The 18,700-nt window shown below is 40.7% G+C and overlaps 1 protein-coding gene across 2 annotated transcripts in view; it reads left to right on the forward strand.

Moving 5' to 3' along the window:
• LOC136404475 (ryanodine receptor 2-like) overlaps positions 1–18,700 on the forward strand; it is a 650,806-nt gene that overhangs the window by 368,956 nt on the left and 263,150 nt on the right. For both annotated transcript variants that reach the window (XM_066383777.1, XM_066383773.1), the window contains 8 exons: positions 2,971–3,089; positions 3,444–3,577; positions 4,976–5,217; positions 8,890–9,082; positions 10,707–10,923; positions 12,894–12,998; positions 13,575–13,678; positions 15,790–15,873. In XM_066383777.1, coding sequence (XP_066239874.1) covers positions 2,971–3,089; positions 3,444–3,577; positions 4,976–5,217; positions 8,890–9,082; positions 10,707–10,923; positions 12,894–12,998; positions 13,575–13,678; positions 15,790–15,873 — 1,198 coding nt within the window. The remainder of the gene's footprint in view (positions 1–2,970; positions 3,090–3,443; positions 3,578–4,975; positions 5,218–8,889; positions 9,083–10,706; positions 10,924–12,893; positions 12,999–13,574; positions 13,679–15,789; positions 15,874–18,700) is intronic.

The raw sequence follows: 18,700 nt of genomic DNA on the forward strand, positions 1-18,700 counted from the left end.
AGCATCCCTCTGCTGTTGTGGTCCTTGGATGCACTCAGTATGATTGTTTTCAGACATTTTGTTACATCCTCAGAGATGTTTCTTTCTCCTAAGAATATAAATGATTCAGAGTTACAGCCATAAAAGTTTTAAGGCAAACAGCTTAGTATTATATGTATAGCATTTGCACCCTCAATTTTGCATTAGGCAAAATTAAATAAGTCCTTGCTTTCAAGATCTCATTAACTAATGGGAGATTGAAATGAAAGTAACTAATGTCAGTGAAATGTGGTTAATACCACAGGGAAAGACTAGTTCATACTAGGGTGCAGTGAAGACTCACCAGTGCAGTGACATTCTGCCTTTGAGAGATGGTTCAGGTTTTGCAGTGTCGGAGCGGGGGGTATGGTTAAGTCTGAAACTGACATGTGCAAAGGGTGATGACGAGAAGGGTGCTACAAGCTCGACAGAGCCTCATCGCACTGCTGGCCCTGATGCATAAAAACAGGGCCTGGTTGGTGCAGAGCAAATATGTATAATTCACATTTAAGTAAAAGAATAAATTAGTTATTCTTTGTAGGAGCAGATGGTGGGAACCGAGGCTGTTAAGGTTAACCCCTCTAGTGAGGGACTGATACACCATGATGCCATGAATGGAGGTTTGGGAATCTATTAAAAATTTTACCTGACGTAGATTAGTTGTATATTTTAGAGTAATAACTGTCCAGAGTCTGGGGGGTTGGTTAGAAAGGGAGGAGAGAGTAGAGTCAGGTAAGTAACAGGAGGTTAGTCAATGAAATGAATTTAGCAGATAAATTAGGACACAGAATTAAGGAAGTCCAGTGATGAGATTGGTGAAAATTAGAATGTAGAAGAAGGTTAAGCAAGGCTTTTAGCATGAAGGTATGGATGAATGATGGACCAGCGAAGCAGTTTTACATGTGTATTTACAAAACAATGTAATGTGTTGAGTTTTGGAAAAGTGTGTTGAAGTCACTTGGAGACTCGGTGAAATCCTAAAGACAGGATGTGGCATTTAAAACCAACCTGGAAATGTCAGCCTCAGTCCCTGTTGCTCCTCTTCACTGAGATGTAGCATGAATGTTAACTGGCCAGGCCCTTGGGAGCAACCCTGGTTTACTACTGTACACTACTATTCAGCCCTGACACCCATCCTTTATAGTGTTAGGTATGTGCTCTATGGGAAGGGGTAGGTATGTTTATGTTTATGTGAAATTTAAGAAATGAAAATAAGTTTCTGTAACTTAGGCGAAGTGTAAGAGGTAAGATCAGGCTTATATAGAATTGTCCCTAGATTGAAAGTTGATTGTACACTGTGTACAGGGCAGGCAGGGAATGGTATTGCTCATTTTGCTGTCAGGAACACTGAGGAGTGACCAGGTGGCATGAACTGATTAAGTATTGTGATTTAATGCATAATAAATTGGAAATAAACATTGCATCTTGTTTTGTTACAGTTCTAAAATTTTTTTTCAAGTTAAAAAATTTATTTGCAGAGATTGAAGCAAAATAATATATGTATTTTTTATTTTTCCGAAGTAAGAAGCAAGGGGGAAGCAGACAGACTCCCACAAGTGCCTGACCGGGATCCACCCGGTATGCCCACCAGGGAGCAATGCTCGGCTCCTCTGGGGTGTTGCTCCGCTGCCATTGGAGCCATCCTCAACGCCCGGGTCAATTTTGCTCCAATGGAGCCTTGGCTGCGGGAGGGGAAGAGAGAGATAGAGAGAAAGGAGATGGGGAAGGGTGAAGAAGCAGATGGGCGCTTCTCCTGTGTGCTCTGGCTGGGAATCAAACCTGGGACTTCCACACACTGGGCCGATGCTCTACTGCTGAGCCAACCGACCAGGGCTGCAAAATAATCTTTTAATTATTTGAATTTTCTTGTTATCTTTATGTTTTCATTCTCATTTCTTTTTAAATTGAGATATAATTGACATTTAATATTGTATAGATATGTGTATGTATATATGTATGAATCTATCTGTTCTTCTTTTCCAAGTGAGAGGAGGGGAGATAGACTCCTGCATGTGCCCCAACTGGGATCCACCTGGCAACCCTCGTCTGGGGCCAGTGCTCTGCCCATCTGGGACCATGCTCGCAATGGAGCTATTTTTAGCATCTGAGGTGGGGGCTCCATGGAGCCATCCTCACAGATCCATCCTCACCACCTGGGGCTGATGCACTTGGACCAATTGAGCCATGGCTGTGCAAGGAGAGGAGAGAGATCTGGAGATAAGGGAGAGGGGAGTGGTAGAGAAGCATATGGTTGCTTCTCCTGTGTGCTCGAATCGGGAATTGAATCCAGGACAGCTACACGCCAGGCTGACATTCTACAACTGAGCCAACCAGCCAGTGCCTAAATTATATTTAACATCAGGTTTCCAATATGATTTGCTACTTGTATCTACTGTGGAATGATCACTGCCTGAATCCAGTGTGAACCTCCCTGGGCTTGACTCCTGCACTACACCTCCATTCACGACCTCACTCAGCCCTGTACTGGCCTTTCCCATCTGGAAAAGGGTCCTGAACCTGTTCTCCCGGGCCCCACCTGGATCTATTCCTTTCACCTGTCCCCAGCTGGGCCACCTGTTGGCTGGTCTGAACCCTGGATCTTTGCCTTTTCTCACTAGACTGACTTTTCCTCATGACCCTGTGCTTTCATCGTCTTTGGTTATCAGTCCCTCCAAACACCACCTGTCCCCTACCAGAGTGCCATGTGACTCACACACTGAGCACCTAATAATCATACAGGGTAGGGTAAAGGAAGGTTCACTTATTCGTATGGAAAGTAATACAATAATTAATAAATAATAATACAAGGTAAACTTTGTGTTTCACGTACTCACAATGGTGACCCTACTTCTGCCTACTCTGTTGACATGAAATAAGGAAGAGAGAGAAGGGAGGACGCTGACCGCTGTGGACAGAGTTAATCTGGTTTTCTCTTTCTTTTTTTATCTTTAGGTATTCTTGAAGTGTTGCACTGTGTGTTAGTGGAAAGTCCGGAAGCTCTAAATATTATCAAAGAAGGGCATATTAAGTCCATTATTTCACTTTTAGACAAGCACGGAAGAAATCACAAGGTATGGAAACCCTCTGAATGCCCCTCTTATTGCCATGAATGAATTCTGGAATAATTTTAAATACATTTGAAATAAGATGATTTTTACAAGGGGTGTCAAATGTTTCATGAGAGCTTTTCCTCTTCGTTATAATCAGGTATTATTGGTTAGTGTTTATGCTCTTTGTTAATGGGAGAAAAGCCAGTCTTGATTTGTGTGTGAAAGATGGTTGTTACATAAGTGGCTGTGCACTGTTACGTTGAAACGACTATATTGGAGGAAACTGGAGGAAACGTGTTTGCATTCATGCCAAGTGCTGCTGGTTTGTATTTGAGAAGGGATTTGGGATGAGCTGACAATGATTTCTCTTCTCAGGTTCTGGATGTCCTGTGCTCTCTCTGTGTTTGCCATGGCGTGGCAGTCCGTTCCAACCAGCATCTCATCTGTGACAATCTCCTGCCAGGGAGGGATCTGTTACTGCAGACCCGCCTTGTGAACCACGTCAGCAGGTAGGTTCAGAGGGACCGTGTCACCAGATTAGTGACCTGACCAAGGAACTCACCTGCTAGCTCTGTAGCTGAGACATTGGGTGGTCTGTTTGTTATTAGGGTTTTAAAAATCTATTTCCCTAGTTAATAGTATAAGAATTTTTTCTACTGATGAGATGATGTAATAAGAATAGATGAACTGAGCAGAATAGTAATTTGTCACAAACAGCCACACCAGCTTGTGTTTCACATAGTTGTGTGACTACATTATCACTGACATTCAGGAGCAGAATGTGGTCACAGAGTTCTATTTTACGTCCTATAATATAACTAAAAACACAGCCCTTCAATACCAATTTTGAAGTGCTCACTGTGTATAATCAAAATATTGAATTAGAATGTCCAAAATGTAAGTTCCACAAGTCACTGATAAAATCATATTTTCAGGTAGAACTAACTACCTTACAAAGTACCAGACACTGGGTGCCGGTCACTGTGCTCAGTGCTTCACATGTGCTCTGTCCTGTCTGTGTATGTTCGAGGTACTGGTATTCACATTAGACAGATAAAATGGAAACTGTGCATGGAACTCAGGTCTGAGTTCATACCATGCTGCTTTCCTTATGCAAAATAATGTAAGTAGTAATAATAATAATACAGCTTATAGTTAACAAAATATTATCTGTGATATAGTAATAACTGTGATGCTCTGTATCGAGCCAGTATCTAGGGAATACTCACTACTTTTCTGTTACAAACAAAAATGTGGGGGTTTGGTGTTTATTTCTGTCTTGTGTTTTTAAAACAGGATTGATTTAAGATGTCCTTCATGGTTCTCTGTAGAATAAACTTGCTGTTAGTGAAGGGTGTTTCCTGAGACCTTCTCTCATCCCCGGTGTTAACGTAGGGTACAAGCCCCTTATGAAAGCTATTAAATTCAACCGACTGGAAATCTTCTGTTCACAGTGAGGCGATCAGTCACCTCGTTCCTTCACTAGCAGCATGACCTGCTTCAGCCTCATACCCCATTGACACAAAGCTTAGTTTAGGAAGATGTCTCCATGTCCTGGATTAGTAACAACTCTACTAATTCTAAGGGCCGACTATATTGAGTGTCTTACCTTAAACATGGTTCATGAAATAAAATATGCTTAAAGAGGAACTGAGAAAAAGATAATGTTAGCCCCTTGCATGCATTGGCAGGGAATCCAGGAAGAACGCCATTCTCTGAGTGTGAACTGTGAGGCTGTCCGTGACTCTGTCCTTCTTCCATGATTATCTAGGAAGTTCATTACACCTAAGGAAATGAGCATTTAATATAGTAGAAGACCAGGACCAAGGTTCAAATTAGTGAGATGTAAATTTCATCAGTGACAAGTTTGTTCAGAGTCTCTCAGGTGCATTTCTATCTCTTTAAAGCATGAGACCCAATATCTTTCTGGGCGTCAGTGAAGGATCCGCTCAGTACAAGAAATGGTACTATGAACTGATGGTGGACCACACAGAGCACTTTGTGACTGCTGAGGCGACTCACCTGCGTGTGGGCTGGGCATCCACAGAAGGGTACTCCCCCTATCCCGGAGGGGGCGAGGAGTGGGGCGGGAATGGCGTCGGAGATGACCTCTTTTCCTATGGATTTGATGGCCTGCATCTCTGGGCAGGTAAGGACTGTGTGTTTTTTTCAGTGTTTTTGGAAGGAAATCTTTACTTTTGTGTACATTTCTTAAAGCTATTGATGTGGCTTATATTGGATACATTTATAATTCAGAACTTTAACATGGAAATGATGAATGAGTGTTGAGTAAAAAGCAAAATTTCACTAGGGGAAAAATAAAACTTATAATTATAGTACATTTTCAAAAGACCGTATTGCTTACAAACAATATATAGTCATTTCCCCCTAATATGCTGGGGAATATGTCCCATGGTCCCCAGTGGATGCCTGAAAGTGTGGATAGTACTGAGTCGTGAATCCCTAGATATATACTATATTTTTTCCTTTAAAAACAAGCCTTTTCGCCCTGGCCGGTTGGCTCAGCGGTAGAGCGTCGGCCTAGCGTGCGGAGGACCTGGGTTCGATTCCCGGCCAGGGCACACAGGAGAAGCGCCCATTTGCTTCTCCACCCCTCCGCCGCGCCTTCCTCTCTGTCTCTCTCTTCCCCTCCCGCAGCCAAGGCTCCATTGGAGCAAAGATGGCCCGGGCACTGGGGATGGCTCTGTGGCCTCTGCCTCAGGCGCTAGAGTGGCTCTGGTCGCGACATGGCGACGCCCAGGATGGGCAGAGCATCGCCCCCTGGTGGGCAGAGCTTCGCCCCATGGTGGGTGTGCCGGGTGGATCCCGGTCGGGCGCATGCGGGAGTCTGTCTGACTGTCTCTCCCTGTTTCCAGCTTCAGAAAAAAAAAAAAAAAAAACAAGCCTTTTCACTTAAAGGAAGCACTTTATGGCTTCTCTGACAGATCAGCACTGCCAGATCACTACTCTTCACTTTGGGGCCATGATTAAGTAAATAAGGGTGATTGGACACAACTCTGTGATGTAGCCACAGTCGTCATGGAGATGGCTAAGTAGCTAATGGTGGGGGGGGTGGAGACGCTGGACAATGCAATAATTCTCGTCCTGCGTAGAAAGAGTGGGATGGCTGGAGACTTGATCACAGTACTCAGAGTAGAGTAGCACACATAGAACTTGTGATTGTTTATTTCTGGAATTTTCCATGTATTATTTTCAGACCTTGGTTGACCCTTTTAAACTAAAACTGTAGAAACTGAAATTTCGGATAAGGGTGGGACTTCTGTATTTAAAAAGTGGCATTTTTAGTGCTTGCTTTGGCAGCACATACACCAAAAAAGTGGCATTCTGATTCATGAATCAACTACAAAAAACGTATTTGTTTTCTTCTTACTTTAATTGGTATGTGCAAAACTTTAGTTTCCCACATAGAACAAAACCAAACACAATCCCTGGAAAATAAGTGGAAAAAATAGACCAAGTTCCACCTCCTGGTAGATAATTTAATGTCAGGAATTTGTGATGTATAGCCTGTATTGTGAGGAATCAGTTTGTAGTCATATGACACTTTCTTTCAGAAATGTGGAACTGTTTAAAAATAAATGTGTACAGTGTAGTTAATTTCTACAGCTCTCAGCTTTGATGGCTGAATAGATATTAAACGGAGTGATATGTGTGTGTGTGTGTGTGTATAAATAATACCATTTTCTCTGATTTATGAAAAGGTGTATTTTGGTTGGTGCCATGTGAAAGTTTAGCTCTTGATTACATAGATGTTTCTTAGGTATTAGACTTCAGCAGGATCCACCAGATATAGGCTTATATTCATAAATAGGCTTATATTCATAAAGCTGCCTAGAGTATAGTTCTCATATTACTCATTTAACATATAGAAAATATAGAAAGTTACCTTACATCATAAAAAGTTGAACTTTGTCTCTTATGGGGTACAAGTGATACTCATTTATTAGTGCTGTATCGGTCCAAGAGCTTAGGAAAAATTTTTTTTAAATTAAACTAAATTAAACCCAAGAGTTTATGGTAACGAGTTTATAAATAAAAGTACAGTATTCCATGTAGATGTATCTAACAATGGTCTTTATGAATGTTTTCTGTACTCAGGGCCAGCAGCTCAGTAGTCTGGAGGGTGGAAGCTGTGTTTTGGATAGCTCATCTCCCAACTGGCCTGTCTTATGCTCGGTGTGCTGTGCTGGTCAGACTGTGGTCACAAAGCCTGTTCCCTGCGTATAATTTTTCTATAACCAAATGAAGGCAAAAGACAGTAACTTCAGAAGACCAAGCAAGCATAAAATAGAGTTAATGTCATTTAGTTACAATTTACTGCATAAACGCAGCTGCTGGCAGTGAGTGTAGGGCCAGTTTAGTTTTTTAAATGTTCTTTTTATAATAGGCATTAACTTTCTCCTGCTCTACCCTCTAGTATTGCTCTATAGGAAATGGTGACTCAGGTGAATGAAAGCAGCAGGTGAACTTGTTCTGTCATTACAGAGATTTAGGGGGTCAGGAAATTACTCTGATAAGACAATACTAAATTGTTTCTAATTAACCACATAATGCCACTTCACCATTTAAATTTTTTGCATTAAGTTGAAGCTTTTTCTTTCAACACAGGAAGGACCCAGTGCGTTCAGAGTTAGACTTTATGTGCTATGCCTTTCATTGCACAGTATCTGTTAAATAGAACAATAAGAACCAAAATAAAATCAGTGAAGCTGTGAACATATCACAGAAAGGATTGGAAGTTGTGGAATTTCAAGAGAAAATGATCTTGAAACTTTATGTCAAAAGAAAATGACTTTTTTTTAAATGACAGGAAAATGTGCACTTTGTCATGTCTGTAGCTGAAAGAGTGTGTTTGCAAGCCCCTGGGGAGTTTGCATGCTTTGCCCATTTCAGATCCCTAAATGATTAAGACAAGTCTGAATTAATTGGCTTCTGACTGACTCACAAAGATGGAATTTTTATTAATTCAGATAATCTTCTTGGAGTCATGCTCCTTCTCCCTTATTTTTAATTGTTGAAACAACTTAAAGTAACAAATACCTGTGATTTCTGGTCTAGAGCACATTCTTTGTCACTTACTTTTTTGTACCTGGGAAATAGATGTGGAACCGGGTTTGGCTCATTGGCACACTTGTGAGCTGGGTCTTCAGTTCTTTCCAGCCTCGGCTTTGCACTGTGTTGCCACGCTCCTCTTCTTCCAATGCAGAATTGGACTTAGAGCTTCTACATCCCACATGTGGCTAAAAGCCAACAGTGTGAAAAACCTTGGTGCTTTTGGAGAGTTTAAGTATAGTGTTATGGACAAATGTCATCAGACGGTACAGTCTTTTTAAAAAGGACTGACATGAAATGCCGGTTGTGTCTGACACTCTAGGTTCTGCAAACCATTAATTCAGTCACCACAGCTCTGCAAGGAGTAGAAGAAAACAAGGTTTAGAGTGGTTATTTGCTGATGGTCACACAAGCAGTAGGTGGTAAAGCAGCTGTTTGAATTCCAGTCTTTCTCTGGAGATTTTCCTCCAGCACCATTATATTATTAGCTCAAAGATAATTTCTGCATCAGATGTCATCTGTCCACATGCAGGAATGTCTGTGTATCAGAAGGTTCATTTTGTAACAGAGCATGGCTTCTGGGGGAAAAAAGCAACATTTGTTTTTATCAAAGATTTGAGGTGTAATATTACATACATTCCAGCTTTATATTATTCTAGTCTTGTCGCTACCCGTTCAGACCGCTGACTTTGCTTTTGAAGATGATTCTCTGAGACAAACACATTTCCTTCCTTCATGTTTCCCACAGGCTGTATAGCTAGTACCGTGAGCTCACCAAACCAGCACCTGCTGAGAACCGATGATGTCATCAGTTGCTGTTTAGATCTGAGTGCCCCAAGCATCTCATTCCGAATTAATGGACAACCTGTTCAAGGGATGTTTGAGAATTTCAACATTGACGGCCTCTTCTTTCCTGTTGTTAGTTTCTCTGCAGGAATAAAGTTAGTGTTTCTATGTGTTTGGTCTATTTCCCATCTTGCTATACTTCCTCAGGACACTGTACTGCCATCACCCTGCTGCCCTAACCTACTCTGTCACACAGGGCATTTGTTCCCAGGGCATCTGCCCAGTCCTAACAGGAAGGGGCAGGATGTACTCCAGAGGGGATCAGTGCAGGCTGGGGGCTTTGTCCACACATCCATCCATGTATCCTCTCAAACCAATGCCCTGAAATAATTTAAGGCCATTTATGTTCACTTTGTTATTTAATAAGGGGAAATGAACAAATTGTGTAAAAAATACCACTTATTTCCTTCTATTTAGTTCCATTAATATTCTTCATCCTTTCAGCATTTTTCCACACCCCGCTCCAAAGCCCCTCGTTTCTACGGAAACTAAATTTGTTGTTTTTGATCAAGGCAGCTCCTGCCATTGAGCCGCACCTATTACACCTGTCAATTGTCTGCCTGTGGTCAGCTGACTCAATGTTTTTATCTAACCCTTTGGTTTTTGGCTACTGCCAGAGGGAAGGAGAAATTAAAATGATAACTCTCTCAAGTTCTACAAAGAGAACTTTAATAGACAAGGGTCTACTGTGATAAGGAGCCTCAGTCACCCATTAATATACATTGGTACCTGCTTCACAGGAGGGACTCACTGCTGCAACTGTCCATTTAGTATGGTTCTTTGTGTTGCCTTTCCCCTCAGAGGACTAATTCCCAGTTACAAAAGCACCACATTGAAAGAACAGAGGGATCATGACATATTAGCTATCTATTTACCAGTGATCTTTTTTTGCATGTTTATACAAATTATATTGCTTTCTGTACGCTTCTGGTATGTATTCAAGTTTTTGCTTTTCCTCATTTTTTATTTTTTGCTTTTTATTTTGTTAATTTTACTTATTTATTTATTTATTTATTTTTGGCTTGGAACTGAAACAAATTACAAAGAATTACAAAGAAGATGAAAATTGGTATTTATTTTTGTAAGCTCAATAAATTGGTAGCATTTAGCAGTGTATGAAAAAGAGTTGTTTGGTGGGCCTCAGATTAAATTATTTCAATGAAATGAGTATGATATAGAAAAGATTTTAGGAAGTTTTTATGTGTTTTTGAATAAGAATAAGAAACAAGGTTACCTTTTTTCTTAGCAAATGGAAATATCGTTTGAGTTTCTTTAAAATTTCCCTGGGAAATTGGACAACTGGAAGTGACATCATCTAGCCCTGTAATATGTAGAGTATAGCTATTTCGATCATATCTGCTCTTTCTTTATTGATTATTTGGGCACCTTGAGACATTAAATGACCAACTCCTGTGGACAGGTATTTTATTCACCTGGGAATAAATGCCTATGCATTTGTTATTTCTCCAGTGAGGGGTAAGTTTTTGCTCATCCATTAACATAATTCAGTTAGGTTTTCTCTTTCTCTGGTTGTGTCTTACCTTTCATGATTAGAGGCTCCTAGACTGTAAGGTGCCAACATTATGAAGGCACTTAGAGAAAAAGATGTGGCTTCTGATCAAGTTAATTTCATACTTATAATTTATTCCTTGTGTTTTGTTGATCAGGAATCGTCTGTGTTTCCAGAGATACGACTAACCCGGACATTTGTCTTTTTAGGGTGCGTTTTCTGCTCGGGGGGAGACATGGAGAGTTTAAATTCCTTCCCCCACCTGGCTATGCTCCTTGTTATGAAGCTGTTTTGCCAAAAGAAAAGTTGAAGGTGGAACACAGCCGAGAGTACAAGCAAGAGAGAACCTACACCCGGGACCTGTTGGGCCCCACAGTGCCCCTGACACAAGCTGCCTTCACACCTGTCCCTGTGGACAACAGCCAGGTACCCTGTTAGCCTAATGACTCCACCTGTCCTGTAGTCATTCGGATATTTCAAACTCTTGACTGCAACCCACAGGGATGTATTTTTTTTCCAGAAATATAATACATATGTATGATTGAAACGAGTTTCATATAATAATGCCTAACTTTACCATGTCAACTTACCTATTTTCTATTTAATTTGTTTTATTTTTTATGAGTGGTCCTAAGTCACTATTGCTTTTATAACATAGCAGTGACGGTTCCCAGTCAGGGCACATAGGAGAAGTGACCATCTGCTTCTTCCTCCCACCCCCCACCCCCTTTGCTCCCTCTTTCTCTCTCACAGCCAGTGGCTTGGTTGGTTTGAATGTGGCCCTGGGCACTGAGGATGGCTTAGCTGGTCCAAGTGTGTCAGCCTCAGGCACTGAGGATAGTTTGGTACTCACGCATCAGCCCCAGACAGGGTTGGCAGGTAGATCCTGGTTGGGTGCACATGGGAGTTTGCCTCAGCATCTCTCCTCCTTTCACCTAAAACAAAACAAAACAAAACAAAAACACAGCAATGGGTCATAGCCTTAGGTAACAATATTGACTTTAGAGAGGACTGCTTAGATAGGGTAGATTGGGGTTTTTATTTCTTCTCCCATCTAGAAACACTTACTCTTTTGAAGTAGCTTAACTGAGCTTTATCTTGGGTAGAGACTGAGATTGTGGGCCCTGGAGTCAGAATGCCTGGAGTCAGGTGCCTGCCCTGAGACCCGAGGAAATTACCCATCTTGCTGACTGGGGAGGCCAAGAGTGTGTTTAATGAAGCTAGTCAATCGCAGATCAGCACAATACTTTGCAAATATTTTGTGTTTTATACATGTAAAAAAATCCTGACATTGATAATGAACTAAATATTGGGTTTTTTTATGGCGAAGTAACTTCAGGGGTGTTGGATAGATATTCAAAGTTCATTAGTGTTTGAAAATCAAAGGCATTGCTTCTAAAGTCTGAAGTAGAATTCATACCAGGCCTCGATGACTTCAGCTTTTTGGGATCCCTCAGTTAGCGACTTGAATCATACTTTTCTCTCTCTCCAGGCTGGCTTTTTATATTACATAGTAGAGCAACTCACAGTTGGTTCATAGCTAAATTCAGTCTGTATGGTCATTACTGCAAGGTGGCAGGCCACGGGCAGTGCTACCAAAGCTTAGCATAGTGAGCTTGAGTGGGGGGTTGGGGGGAGCTGGCTGTGGGCAGGGATGAACAGCGAGTTCCAGGTAACACCCTGAGGATTTTCTGGGACCTAGGTGACCTGCAAAGCCCTGGGGAGGAGATGGTGAGAGCTGCCTCCCCACATCCTGGGTAGTGTCTGCTGCTATTTGTTGAGGGACTAGTTGTGTGTGATACAACACCTTACCTTGAAAATCATTTTGTGTTCTTTATACAAAAGTCATTAAACTTTCTCTCTATAGTGGGAACATGTAACAGTTTTTCCCTTTGAGGATTGTTTGGAAACCACTAAAAATAACAGTTAAGAGAAAACATGAATCACTGTGATCAGGTAGTTGCAGGCTCAGAGCAGTGAGTCGGTTCTAGGCACCAAATGGCCTTCATTCTGGTCGGTGGCTGTGGCAGGTGGGGGGAGAGCTCTTTGTGACACTTGTACATAATGCACGCTCTGGTGGGCAGCCACATCTGTCCACTAAGGTGTCTTTCTTAATGGTAGTGTCCCACCAACACTGTTTTCTTTATTCTATACTTGGGTTCATGAATTAGAAACTTAAATCCCCACCTACCCCCAAAAAGGTCCCAAAATTTACCTAAAGAATGTTTGGATAGCTAGTTATACTTTTATAACTAGGTCATAATAGGCGGTTTGGAATCTAGTTATATGATTGCATTTTAATGGTATGAGACAGTCCAATTACAATGAGGACAGTTAGCGCTATTTCATTGTATTTTTTCTGATGTGTATTTTCTTTCTCTTTTTTTCAATTTTAGATCGTGTTGCCTCCCCACCTGGAGAGGATAAGAGAGAAACTGGCGGAGAATATCCATGAACTTTGGGTTATGAATAAAATTGAACTTGGCTGGCAGTATGGCCCGGTACATAGTTTTGAAATTTATTTTCAGATTTCCTTCATGCACCTTTCTGAGAACATAACTGTTTCTCATTCATCCTGCTGTGTGGTGATGTGAATTGATTGGACTGATTTTTTTTTTCTGCCCATCATTTTGGTGCAGTTTTTCTTATGAGAGGGAGCGCTGTGATTGCAGGTTCACTGAAGGATGCTCAGTTGCCTCAACCGTTGAACAGTTATCCATCTTTAAGTTGAAAGGGACATTTTTAAATCAGGGTTATCTTAGGTATTGCTTTGTAAGGTACTTAGATGTCAGTGAAGTTGGAAGTGAAAATGGAACATGCTGGGAGGGTGGGCAGGATACAAGTCAAGGAGAAAGTACAATTAAAGCCAGTTTTAGAAGTTGGCTTAACAAGCAAGCATGTGGGCGTCAGGGCAAAGCACATGTGGACAGCTTTGAGGAACTGGACTCAACCTTGAACTGTGCCTGCGAGGTCACGGAGGCGGCTGTGCTGGGTGACTGCTCCCACCATGTGGTTGGGTGTCCCTGTGGTGTTTGACCCTGGAGACAGTTCTATGCCCATATCCTGTCCTGTTCCAGGTGAGAGACGACAGTAAGAGGCAGCACCCTTGTCTGGTGGAGTTCTCCAAGCTGCCTGAGCAGGAGCGCAACTACAATTTACAGATGTCGCTGGAGACCCTTAAGTGAGTTTCTGAACTTCTCCCGCTTTCCGGTGGGCATCACCTGAGAGGTCACAGGGCTGCTGCATGTCACTCAGCTGTGAAGTTATTTTAATTCTGGTTAGAACTTTCCATAAAACACAGGTGGATTGGATCAGTATTGTTGGGAATTAGACTTTGACCCTGTTATGATATATCTTTATGCTCTCTGTATAAGCATTTTCTAAAGAGTTTGGTGCAAGTGCTTATGGGTATTACAGAATATGAGGGTTCTGTGACCCGATTGGGCCAGGGACCAGGTCAGTCATAAATTGTTACCAATTTGAGATAGCATAAGTAAAAACATTAAAAACAGTGTTTAGGAAGTTTTATATCAATTTAAGAGAGCTAGCTACTTTATATCTATTGAACCTAATAACATAAAATGTAGGCTTCTATTTCAAAATGAAGGCCTATCCATTTTGAAAGATTAAAGTTCTCTAACAATTTTATTGTATTTCATCAGAGAATGAGACCACGGTGGACAGGAAGTGAAAGGAAAATTGGCCATGCATTATAGGTAGTTCAAGAAGCACTAATGTCATATATTTAAGAGATACTGGGTTAAAGTAATTAAACCAGCTTTTACTTTTTGCTGATGGACTTTTTGGTACTGTGACTCTCTTGAATGGGATGGTATTCATTCATTTCCCAACCGTATTTAACTGTGGCACCCTTTCTTCAGGGAGTACCCCGGGACCATTGTCTGAGTAACACTTGGAGAAAAGCCACTGTGGGGTATTTGTCATCTGTCCTCATGATGTTTGCCACTGCCATTGCAGATGAAAGAATGAGGTGGCATAAAATAAAGGAAGGAAAATAATTTTAAATATTAATATAAAAATGTTAAAAAGAATATTTGGACTATAACATTTCTTTAGTTCCTGTCCGTCCATGATGGCCTGCAAAACTGTAATTGCTCACATTGGTCACTTGTCCCAATTCATACTTCTGTCACATGTGATAATACTTTTGTCCTGTTTGTGTTTTTGTTTTGTTAACAGTAACCTAGTTACTGTTAGTTGTAACACCCTAGCCTAAGCTAACCATTGTTCCCCACCCGAAACTGTATAAAGACAAATGACAAACTAGGGAAAAATATTTGCAAGTCATGTCTCAGACATTTGAAAAGCACCTAAAATGCAGAATGAAAACTACATTTAATAGGAAAGTGGACAAAAATATTTTCACAAAAAAGGAAGTACAAATAGCTCTTAAATGTATGAAAAAGGCACTCAAATACACATATTGAGAAAAATTCAAATTACACTATAGTGAGGTCCCTTTTTAACCGATTAATTGACAAACATAAAGAAGTTTGATAAGTGTGTTCTGGAAGGGCGTGGGGGGAAAGGCGATGTCATAAGTCATTACCATCTCTATCGACATTTGCCAGTACTGGTTAAACGTTACAGTGCACAAGCCCTGTGAGTGATCCAGTAACTCTGCATTGAGGAATTTATCCTACAGACAAAGGACACAGTGCATGTATTAAATGTATGAGGTTATTCCTGGCAGCATTGTTTGTAATAACAAAAAACTGTGGGGAGAGAGTTGGGTAAAAACATTATAACACATCAAGCTGATGGAACACTGCAAAGCTGTTGAAAAAATAAACCAGCTTTATATGAAAGGACAGTATTAGAAAGTTATATTGTTAAGTCAAGATAGCAAATTACCGAGAACTGCCTCTTGCATACACCCATTGCATAAAGGAAAGAGTAACAGTGTGCACACGTGCATATACACACATCTCCCTTAGTATGTGCACACACTCTAGCCAGATATTCAAGGATTGGTAGAAGTCAGTGCTTTTTTTTGGGGGGGAAAGGGCTGGAGGGAAGGGGTTGCAGAGGGACTTTTCAGTATATTCTTTTTTTGTGCCATTTCAATTTCCAGTCTCTTACTCATTACTCAAAGTAAATAATTTGTAAGTAAAATCTTTAAAAGCGTGCACAGGCGTGCACACACACACACAAGACTTGACTTAAGCTCTGCTTTTCGATGGCCTATTATCCCTTCTTTCTGCCTGCTGTTATGTTGGATCCCTCAGCACCAGGAGTGGAGTTGTGCTTATCTCTGGTTTGGTTCTCCAGGACTTTGCTGGCATTAGGATGTCACGTGGGAATAGCAGATGAACATGCGAGGGAAAAGGTGAAAAAGATGAAGCTACCCAAGAAGTAAGTTGAACGTCTAACAATATTCTGTAGTTCACACATTGACTTAGAGTAGCCAGAGAACTCGTAGCAGAGCCCTAGATGTGTTGCTGACACTCAGCTCTCGTATTCCAATTCAGAATTTAAATTTGCTGGGCTACACTAGGAGCCACATCAGGTCCATGATGTGACAAATTCTCTGTCACATTGACAAACAGAACACGAAGCTCACAAAATATTTAGGAGTATGTTATAAAAAGTATGTTATTTTCCATGGGTGTATATGTTATTTACAATTGATTTGGTATGGTTTTCCACTTTCCAACAAAAAATGCTTTAGTTTCATTTGGTTTTGCAAAGAAAAAATATATATATATTTTTTATTTTTATTTATTTTTTTTGTATTTTTCTGAAGCTGGAAACGGAGAGGCAGTCAGACAGACTCCCGTGTGCGCCCTACTGGGATCCACCCGGCACGCCCACCAGGGGGCGATGCTCTGCCCATCCGGGGCGTCTCTCTGTCACGACCAGAGCCATTCTAGCTCCTGGGGCAGAGGCCAAGGAGCCATCCCCAGTGCCCGGGCCATCTTTTTGCTCCAATGGAGCCTTGGCTGTGGGAGGGGAAGAGAGAGACAGAGAAGAAGGAGAGGGAGAGGGGTGGAGAAGCAGATGGGCGCCTCTCCTGTGTGCCCTGGCCAGGAATCGAACCCGGGACTTCCACACGCCAGGCCGACACTTTACTGCTGAGCCAACCGGCCAGGGCCAAGAAAATATATTTTAGAACTAGTTATGCCATCGGTTTTATTACCCCCATTTTAAGATGAGATAACTGAGGCTGTGGATGTGTTAGCATTGATTTTTGCCTGCTGTGTAAACTGGGCTGCCTCTGTCTGTAACCCTGTTTAACTTCTCAAAACCTCTGCTTTCTCATCTGCTAGCAGGTCTTAATAATCCTTACTCCTTATGAAGTTTTAGGTGCTACACAAGTAGGTACATAATAAATAATAGCTATATCATGTTACTGTTTTTTGGGTTTTTTTTTGTTTTTAAGTGAAAGGAGTGGAGATAGAGAGACCTTGGCATGTGCCCAACAGGGATACACCCAGCAATCCCTGTCTGGGGCTGATGCTTAAATCAACTGAGCTATCCTCAGCACCTGGGGCCGACTCTCAGACTAACCCAGCTGCTGCCTGCAGGAGGGGAAGAGAGAGAAAAAGGGGGAGGAAAAGGAAGTGAAGCAGATAGTTGCTTCTAATGTGTGCTCTGACCAGGGATTGAACCCAGGATGTTTGCAGGTTGGGCAATGCTCTATCCATTGAGCAAACCGGCCAGGGTCACAGTTTTTTTTTTTTAATTTCAACCAAAGTATTCAAGCTACTTTTCTGAGGTCCACATGCTATAACAAGCAGGCCTGGAACTCCATAATCTCTGTAACTCACCCAGGACACAAGTTACCTCCCATAAACATAAAATCAAAATAGAAATTTTCTTTGCTAAGCAAATGCAAATTCAAGCAAGTCCTCTGGTTTGAAAAACATTTATATTAAGGTGCTCCACTAAAAAAATTGTAAAAAGTATATCTTTCACATGTTTAGGTTCTAAATTTCTTTTTAAGTTAATAGCTCTGGAAGAGGCTATTTTATGGCATGTTTCTATTTTGAAATGACAATTTTATGTCCATTTTTAGTGTATTGAATAAAAGCAGATAAGCAGTGATTAGATATATACCATCATCTATTTAAGAACTACATGTAAACTTGTTAATAGGGAATTTTTTATCATTTTGTTTTCCTTTTTGAATTACATTTCCAGTCAGTCCATTTACCTATAGAATATTACCTGATTAAAATGTATTTTGATCAATCACCCTATCATAATTCTTTATAACCCAATGTATATGTAAATTGAAATTATTTTGTCTTTTAATTTTTTTGTTTTCTGTGATACTCACTGAATTTTTAAAAATTTCTTCTGAATTATTATAATTATTTTCGGTATACAGGTGTTCAAAGCAACATAATTTTTATAAAATCAATATATAAAGTAAGATATTATTGGAAATGTTTTATAAAGAAATAGGTGCCGTTATTCTTAAAATTATATCCATGCATAAATATTTATTAATAGAAGAAGTTAAGTTGTAAGGTCAGTTGCATTCTTTGTTCACATAAATAATTTTGTTGTTAAAAAGCTTATTCAGTTTGGTGAACCAAAATTTTATAGTGGTTCATCACCAAAGGACATGGTTTTGTTTTAAAGGGGCTGTGGGTGGGGGAGGACTTTGGAATAAGAAGGAATCGGGTCAGGTGAGGTTGGGGGCAGGTATGGGTATATTATGTTTATTTTTTTAAAATGTAAGGAAATATATGCCTTGTTCTTTTTCATCTGATTTCTGCATGGAAATTCTTCAGTATTTGTTTTCTGGAGAAAGGTTTTTGAATATTCTATATATTTTTTTCTGCAAAAACTGCCAGGCCGGTATTCATTTTTAGTAGATGTACTTCCAGCATAAGTTGTTCCTAATATGTCTGCTCTGCAGTCATGGGGGATTTTCCCATTTGTTCTGAGGTACTCCAAGGTCTGATTGGCTTTGAAATGTACAGCCAATACCCGCTGAGCTTGGAGGGATTCTTCCTGTGGTTACTGCATGTCTTTCACTACAAATGGCTTCTGAGCTTCATTTAACCTGACTCATGCTAAACAGGATGGTGGGTAGGGCTGGCTCTTTGGTGATTTGATGCAGCAGAAGCTGATAGCGTGTCTTTTTTTTTCTTCCTCCAAGGAAAGAGAAATTTAAACAATAAATTTTTTTTATCAGGAAACTGAAGTCCAGACAGTTTATGTTGTTTAT

The sequence above is a fragment of the Saccopteryx leptura genome, chromosome 1 (genome assembly GCF_036850995.1).
Source record: "Saccopteryx leptura isolate mSacLep1 chromosome 1, mSacLep1_pri_phased_curated, whole genome shotgun sequence".
Classification (NCBI taxonomy): Eukaryota; Metazoa; Chordata; class Mammalia; order Chiroptera; family Emballonuridae; genus Saccopteryx; species Saccopteryx leptura.